This window comes from Tiliqua scincoides, chromosome 2 (assembly GCF_035046505.1).
Source record: "Tiliqua scincoides isolate rTilSci1 chromosome 2, rTilSci1.hap2, whole genome shotgun sequence".
Lineage (NCBI taxonomy): Eukaryota > Metazoa > Chordata > Lepidosauria > Squamata > Scincidae > Tiliqua > Tiliqua scincoides.
The window spans coordinates 224,813,137-224,821,766 of NC_089822.1; the positions used below are offsets into that span (position 1 = coordinate 224,813,137).

Genomic DNA, 8,630 nt, shown 5'->3' on the forward strand with positions numbered 1-8,630 from the left:
CAGCTACTCCTGTGGTTATACCGGCTGCAGATCTGTTTTTGGGTCTAGTTTAAGGTGCTGGTTTTGACCTTTAAAGCCCTAAGCAGCTCAGGACCAGGGTATGTGAAGAGCTGTCTTCTCCCAAACCATCTCATCCCCTAAGGTCGGCAGGGGGCCCTGCTGCTCCTACTGCTTCTGGCAAAGGCCAGATTGATAGCAACAAGCAGCAGGGCCTTCTCTGTGACAACACCTTTATGATAGAACTCCTTCCTAGTGGGATTAAGAACTGCCTCCTCCCTGTTAATGAGAGCTGAAGACGTTTCTTTTCTGCCTGTCCTTCTTAATTAGTTGCTCTTGTTTATTGTAATTGTATTCTGTATTTTGTTCTAATGTTTTTTATTGCATTATTCTTATTACTTTGCAATTATTGCACTTTATATTTTGCTCCTTATTTTGGCATTTTATTGTTTTTTTCTCTGTATCGTACTCTGACTTGAGCACTACATTTATTTGGAAGGAAAGGCAGGATATTAATTATTTAAATAAATTTCCTGAATATAAAAAAGCTAGATGTTGGGAACCAGGGTTGCAGCTTAGCTTTCTCCAGACATATTAGTTCGTTTGTTCGTTCTCTCACTTTTTCTCTCTGCATTCAGCTGTGTGAAACTCCATTTAATAATGTGATTTATGACAGATATTTGGCAAGGGCAATCTAGGAATAAGAAAGGTAGGAACTTTAGTGATTCAGCTATGCAAGATGCTTTCTGGCTGTAGTCCTTGTAAACTGATCTTTATCAGAAGAGTTCCTTCTCCTGACACCTATAGCATAACCTTTGACTATTAAGAAAATGAAAGCCATTTAACTGCTCCCAGAGCAGCAAAGATGACTCCCTAGTAAACTCATATAGCAAAATGACTGTTTAGTGTGATAACATTTATGTCTTGAGACATTCATTGTGCTTAGTGGGGAGCTGTAGCAAAAATAGTATTTCTTGGCTTTAATCGTTGTTATGAATTCTTATACCTCATGTTTAGGCTTAGATATCTATATTTAAAATATAGATCTTTGGCTTTTAAATAATGGGAAAGAGGGCTACTAAAAGGTTCGTGAAACAATCTAGGTTCCGTAATGGCAATTCAGTGCCTAACTGTGGAACCTGGCAATGCTTGAACTGCAAGGGGTCAAAGGGAGCTGCCCCTATACCTTTTGTGAAGGTCTCTAACTATTGTTTTAGAAGGCTGCATCAAAAAGCCATGATTTGGCAAACATTGCAGGGAGTCAAGGGGTGGAAGCTATGGATTTTATCAAGAGCACTCTGCCTTTTCTATCACTGGGCTCTGAGAGATGTGGGTTCAAATCCTATCCCTACAGCAGATGTAGAAGCTTGCTTTTGTAAAGTCTCTGCCTCCTAGCAGAGTCCCTGTGTAGAAAATGGCAGTAGAAGTTCCGATCTTCCAGGATGGCTGGAAAGGAATGACCAAGGTGTGTGTGGGTGGACAGATGAATGGACTGGCTTGGTGTGTGGCATTTGTGACCACCTCTTTGAAGAGAGACATCAAGTCTTATTGAGAATGGCAGATGTCAATAGATGAGTGAAAAATTGACACAGGCAGGGAAGGTTCAGCAAGCAGACTCTTTGGCTTTGATGTAACCAAAGCTGACAACTGTCAGGAATCTTCATAAGTCAGAACATGAAGAAAACAAAAATCTACTCGTACACTACCCAGGAAGAAAATTCTGTTGCAATGTAGTGACAGCCTTCTTGAAATGTTCCAAGGTTGTACTGTGTAGACTGGTTTTTGGTCTCAGTGTTGCATATCTTTATGATTAGTCCTGTGGTTTCAAGATTAGAAAATTGGGAAGGCTGTTTTGAACGCACAAGCAGAATCTGCTTCATTGTATAACAAAATACAAGGTATCCTTGTCAAATCTTTAGGATTTACTGAGCAACCCTGAATATAACTAGTTGACTCTCTGGTGAATGGTATATTCTTGAATTTACCCAGAGGTGAGGAATATTTTGTATTTGGGTACTTCAAAAGCAGACCCTCATAACAAAAGTTGTGGGAAGGAAGGGAGCAACAGAGGATGTGACTGTGAGCCGAGTTATTCCATCTGCTCTGAGCGTGGGAGGATGGAGGCCAGAATGTGAAACCAGATCAGAGTGAAACACCTGGACTGTTGTGGTTCTTGAAAGATAGAACCTTCTTTCAATTGTAAAAATCCCTATGGGGATTTAATCAGCCTGCCTATGTAAACCGCCTTGAATAAAGTCTGAGGAGAAATCTGACGACCAAGAAAGGCGGTATAGAAATACCTGTATTATTATTATTATTATTATTATTATTATTATTATTATTATTATTATTATTATTATTAATGTGCTTGAATTCATGTGCCGAAACAAGAGCTCGCTGTCTCCTCTCCTACTGTTGCCAAGATGGGTCTGTTCTAACTAGTATAATTTAAGGGGAAGGGCAGGGGAGGCTCCGCCCCTAAATGGCGGCTGTTTTGTGTTTCCTTAGAGGAAGACGTTTAGTAGGTGGGGAGCTTACAAGAAAGGGAGAGGAAGCCCCAGCCAGATCTTGAACTTGTTCCGAGTAGCAAGCCCTGGGGCAGTGCTGTGACCCCTTAGTGGCCTGGCATGGCCCTTCCCAGCAGATGGCTCCTGCCGGAAAGGAACGTAATAAGGGAGGAGGTGAATGTTTGAACAGCCGAAGGCAGTCTGTGTTCATGAAGGCAGGCCTGTGCCTTGTGTCATTCTGTCCCAGAGTTGAATCTGCCTTGCCTTGCATGCCATCTCTCTGCCCTGGCTCAATGTGCATACATGCCCGGGTAGTGTTCACAATTTAACACCCCTACTATAATTCTTTTATGCACAGAGAGAGGTTAGGCAAGGTCACCAAAGGAGGCTGTTGCCTCAGATCTGGTGACAGTTTATCATCGAAAGAAAATAGCAGCTATATGGAGAGAACTATGTGGAACAGCTATATGGAATAGCAGCTACATGGAGAGACACATTATGTTGTCTCTCACTGGAGGGGTTGATGTATCTAAAACACTTCTGCCTTAGCCCCACTCTGGCCCAGGGTGGGGTGTCACTTATCAGTTTTTCCTTTTGTTTATGCCTCTTGAAAGCAAGTCATTGACAAAAGGGATTGTTATAACGTCTCCCCAAAAATTCTGGGAATTGTAGTTTGGAGTTTTTAAGCCTTTAAGAGGCAACTCAGCTTCATGGGAGTCAAGACAGCACGGGGCTTCTGAAGAGGCTGGGGGGAGGGCAATTTTAGAAGACTGCCCTTTTGCGGCAACCCGGAGGGGTGTCTCGGCACTGGAGGCTTTTAGCTGGAAATCCAAATCAGGCTCAGCCCCACCTCCAAACTGCAATATTAATAGGACATCATTGCTGGCTATCAAAAGTCTTAGCCACGTGCCTGCAATTTAAGGGAATGAACTGTAATGGTTTGGCATCGACAGGACTATTTTTAAATGTCCAAGTACATTTTTAAAAATGCACACATAGAGTAAGGCCTGGGGGAGGGTTCCCAGGTTGAATCCTTGGCATTTCCAGGGATGGCGGGAAATACCCACAAACCCGGTGAGCCCCTGCCAGGCAGGGCAGGCACTGTTGAGCTAGCCAGACTAGCATCTGACTTGGTAGCTTTCTATGTAATATATGCAGAGCCAGAATTCTTGTCTTAGACCACCTTTTTTGGAAGGGACACGTTGCTGTCCTATCACAGCTATGTTAAAATTGTGGATTTTCCCACTGGTTTCTGGGGGCAGTACTTCTGTCCTGGGGAGCTACACATGCATACAAAAAGAATCTTCCAATGCCAAATTAAATGTTCCTGATCCAGATAATGAGGTGTGTTCACATCATTGATCCCCTCGTAGAACTAACCTGGAATGGAAATGATGATTTAACCAGCCTAACAGCCCAGTCCCAACTGCAGAACAGGGGTTACACTGTTGTAAATGGCCATACAGTGGCACTCACAGTGCACCACTGGTGGCCATCCTGGAAACAACACTAAAGCAGCAGCAGTGTCAGCTTGTAAGCTGGCTCAGGGGGCAGGCAATGGGAGGAATGGGATGGGGTGGGCAGGAAGTTGTAGGGAAGGAGTGGATCCCAACAGCACTAGGGTATACCAGGATCCTTTCCCTTTCCCTCCTCCTTACTCTCCTCAGTTCTGTGCCAAGGAGATCCTTTTGGGCAGTGGAAGCTTGCCCTAGAGTAAGGGAGCAGATGTTCCCTCATCTCAGTGAGGCCTCTGGAACTGCTCTCACCATAGGATGCAGCACATGCTCTGTTGGTGCGACTGAATCAGTGGCAGGAAGGTGTTGGTTAGGATTGGGCTGCTAGTCTGCATTGTAGATATGCTATGTGTGATTATTCTCTCTGCAGAATGAGTACCAGAGGCCTATCTTTGGCAGGTGTCTGTGATATAAATTATTAGCACCTTCATTTTTGACTAGTTTTTCTGCTCATGTAGCCTCCATTTGGCAAGCCTTCCCTCTTCCCTTCTCTGCCAGCTACTGTAGTTCTTGCAGCCAGTCAAAGGACTAGAGTGAGTCTTGTGATGAGGAACTAATTAAGCAGCTACCTTCACCCCTCCCCTTGGCTGTTCATGATTTGCCCACTCTCATTTGCTTTCTCTGTCTTCAAACCCCCATCCCAGCACATTGGATTAATTCAAACCATCAAAGCCAAGGCAATTTGCAGTTAAGGCAGAGAAATGTGCGGCCTTCTTCTTCTCACCCTTTGGGCGACTGCAGTAAAATGTGACAGAGATTCAGAAGTTTGTATCCAGAAGGAATAATCTTTCTCATCTCTGGCCTCATAATTAATACTGGATGGACTGAAATTGCTTCTCAAATGTAAGAATGGACTTCACTCGTTTATAGCTCTGTCATTAACCCAGAAAAAAAGTAGAAAATGCGTGTTGTGGGGAAGTCAGTCAGTCAGAGGTGCTTCTGTGGACACCTGCATAGAAGGGCACAAAGTGGTTTTTCTTCTCTGATACATAAATGTGTGTGGCACCAAGCAGGGAAATGTCTAACTGTATTGGCTCAACATGCAGTGACTCTTCCTCTTCTCTCTCCTTAGTTTGAGCAGTCCCCCTTGCAGGTGATTCACCAACAGAGGAGGGACCTGCTCAGTAAAGTGTGTAACCGCTACACCCGCAAGCGACGCCTCCTGACTCCTGATGACTTGCGCCACCTGGTGGTTGACGATGTCCATGGGCTGCTCTACTGCTACGTCCCCAAAGTGGCCTGCACTAACTGGAAGCGAGTTATGATGGTCTTAACAGGGCAGGGCAAGTACCAAGATCCACTGGAAATCCCAGCCAACGAGGCTCACGTGTCGTCCAACCTGCGCACGCTCTCTGAGTATAGCGCTCCTGAAATCAACTATCGCTTGCGTAACTACCTCAAGTTCATCTTTGTACGGGAGCCTCTTGAACGGCTGGTCTCGGCCTACCGGAACAAGTTCACTCGTAGCTACAATACGGCATTCCATAAGCGTTATGGGACAAAGATAGTCCGGCGGCATCGGCAGGACCCTAGCGACGAGGCTCTGGAACGTGGCCATGATGTACAATTTGAGGAATTTGTGTACTACTTGCTGGATCCACGGACGCAGCGTGAGGAACCTTTCAATGAGCACTGGGAGCGGGTACACTCCCTTTGTCACCCCTGCATCATTCACTATGATGTTGTGGGTAAGTATGAAACACTGGCCGAGGACGCCAATTACATTCTGCAACTGGTTGGGGCTGACGCAGGCGTCAAGTTCCCTTCTTCTTCCAAGACCACAAGGACCAATGACGACATGACGGCCAAGTTCTTCCAGGACATCAGCCCCTTCTACCAAAGGAGACTATTTAATTTATACAGAATGGATTACTTGCTCTTCAATTACTCCATCCCTTCTTATTTACACATCCGATGAGGCTGGTGATGAGGGCTGGCCTCCTCCCTGACTATTACTAATGAATTGCTGTCAGCCAATAACCATAGGAGCTTTTTACCTTCCCATCTTATCACCCTTGCTGTGAATGAACCTTATGATATGATTCCAGTCTGTTAACACTGCAGGCACCAGTTGGCTCGTCCTCTTCCCATTTCCCTGAAAGGAATCTACTGCTGTCTAATTACCCTTCCTCTGTTCTTTAACCAAAGAAAGTTATTATCAGGAAGTCCTGGAATTGTGGCCTTGTGTCCAGAGATGGGAGAAGCAATAAAATATGTGTTTTTATCTCTCTGTGTTAAAGTTCCCTCAAGTTTTTCTCTTCCTCCTGAAGAACTTTTGTGAGCCAAATGTGTCTTATTGGGAACAATGTCTTAGTGTGAATGAAAATTTTCTTGGAAACAAAGCCCATTTCATCTCCTCTCCTACACATGCACTCTTTCTCTCTCTCACATACACACACAGTTGGCACTTGATATAACTTGGCAGTTTTTTAAGGCATAGCCCACCATGTTCTACGCCCATACAAATTCCACTGGCACGAGTAGCAGTTGTACTGAAGCAATGCTGCATGTGCAGTCAAGTACATGAATGTCCAACTTCTTTTGTAAAGAACTACGTATATTGTATGTGTGAATGAGTTATTGTGCCTTTATATGTGTTTTGCAGTGACTGTCTGCATATTGTGGGCCTAATGTACTTAATCCATTTTTGCCCAGCCCCCAGGTGTACACATTTGGTCCCTGTTGCATATGTGCAATGTTGGGCAGAAATGGCTTCAGCTCCAGAACCAGGCTATTCAAATTTATTTGTTGAAGAGGAACAGAGTTGAAAAGCACTTGCAGTTAGAAGTTCAGAAATTTTTTGTTTTACCCATTTGAGGAAAACTATGTTAATAAAATAAACATGCTAATTAAGCATGCTAATAAATATGCTAATATTACATCAGTTTGACATTTTGGGTTCTGCCACCATCCAGCCCTACAGATTGAATATCCCTGCCCCCTCCTGCCTGTCTCTCTCTCTCTGAAAGGTAAATGCATAGAACACACCTGATAGATCCAGTAGGTCCATAGTTTCTGGATATTTGACCCTTTTTTCTCACAGGTTTTCCAGTGGGGGAAGAGTGTGTCCCTAGGGAGATTGTCATCAGTCTCTACTCTCCATGATGGAAGCTCATCTATTATTACCAGCACATGATAGAGTAAAGATGCTCTTTACTCACTGTTATTCCTGTGGTGGGAAGAGTGCAGTTAGCATCCTCAACCTGTGTCTCATCTCAAGGTTGGTCTCTCTGAGCCAGGAACAGAAAGAAGGATATAGGCAGGGATGTGATTCTGTGATACAACTTCAGCAGCCACCTGAAAATTACTCCGGAATAAATAGGATCTAGGCATCTTGCACTGAGAGCGCCCCCTGCTGCTTAGACAAGCCCAAAGACATGGAGCCACTGCTCCACTCGTGTCCCCTGGCTGGAAGATGAACCTTCTTCCAAGCTGTAGTTTTGCAAGTTACATCTGAAATGAGCAAAGCTTCCTGGGGGCCCAATCCTATCCAACATTTCAGTACTGATGCAGTAGTCCCAACAGAGTGTGAACTGCAGCCTGCGATTGGCGAGGGGGGGGGTAGCCATTGAGGCTTTCTCAAGGTAAGGGAACATTTATTCCCTTACCTTGGGGATGCATTGCAGCTGCATCAGCCCTGGAAAGTTGAATAGCATTGGGCTCTGGGCCTACAAAGAGAGGGACTTTGAAAAAGGATAAACTCTTAGAATGTTTATTAGAATGGGAATCTGGTACAGGTACAGGAAGAGCTTGCATTGGGTCAGCGCTGCTCTGTGCTTGAATAAACTTCCATTGCATTAAACTTGGCTTATGCCACTGCCACAAATTAACACTGCAGGCGTTGCCACAGTCTGCAGACCAGTTACTGCTTCCCACTTCCTTTTTATGGGCCAAGTCTGTCTGGAGGGGTGTTGATTTATTTTGTGACAAAGCACTTTGGAATCCTGATGAAGAGATTGTTCCCTGGGAATGGAAAGGTAGGGAATTCTATTTACAGATCATGTGGCACTGTGAGAGAGAGAGAATGTTGCTTGTGCATGGAGGGGGAAGGAGGGAGAGAGACAGATAAGCAAGCTCATATGCCGTTGGTGGTCTGCCCAGCTTTGGAACCTTTTTTTACTTGAAGAGACAATGCTAGAGCTGTACATTTTCATTGGTCCAAATGGACAGATTTGCTTCAATAAAGCATTTTTATCTCTATTATGATACATCAATTTTTTGTCTGTGTACACAAGCCACCACTTCTTTTATGTAAATGGACTGATTGTTGCCCAGCAAATTATGCCCTCTTTTCTGGTGTGTGTGTGTGCGCGTGTGCATGTGTGTGTGTTGACTTTTGCAAAACTGTAGTAGTGTGCTAAATCTTCAGTAAGCTTGTAGGCTGTTTTAAAAGTACAGGCTTCATCTGTTAAAAGCACAATGGCTTGGGGACTAAACTAACTCTTTTTGAACATCTTTTTGAATGAAACGCATATGCGGGTAGGTCTTGAAGTGGTTTGGAGGTGAAATTTGGAATTGGCAGGGCCTATAATTGGATAAATCAATTAAGTGGGATTAGCTCTCAATGCAGATTTAGTTTATCCTGGAAAGAGGTTTCCAGATGACAGTTCTA

General features: G+C 44.3%; 1 protein-coding gene across 1 annotated transcript in view; it reads left to right on the plus strand.

Moving 5' to 3' along the window:
- Positions 1 to 8,171, plus strand: part of CHST13 (carbohydrate sulfotransferase 13) — a 57,807-nt gene extending 49,636 nt beyond the window's left edge. The window contains exon 3 of the mRNA XM_066616167.1: positions 5,091 to 8,171. Within this exon, the coding sequence (XP_066472264.1) occupies positions 5,091 to 5,936 (846 nt within the window). The 3' untranslated portion in view covers positions 5,937 to 8,171. The remainder of the gene's footprint in view (positions 1 to 5,090) is intronic.
- The last annotated feature ends 459 nt before the right edge of the window (positions 8,172 to 8,630 follow it).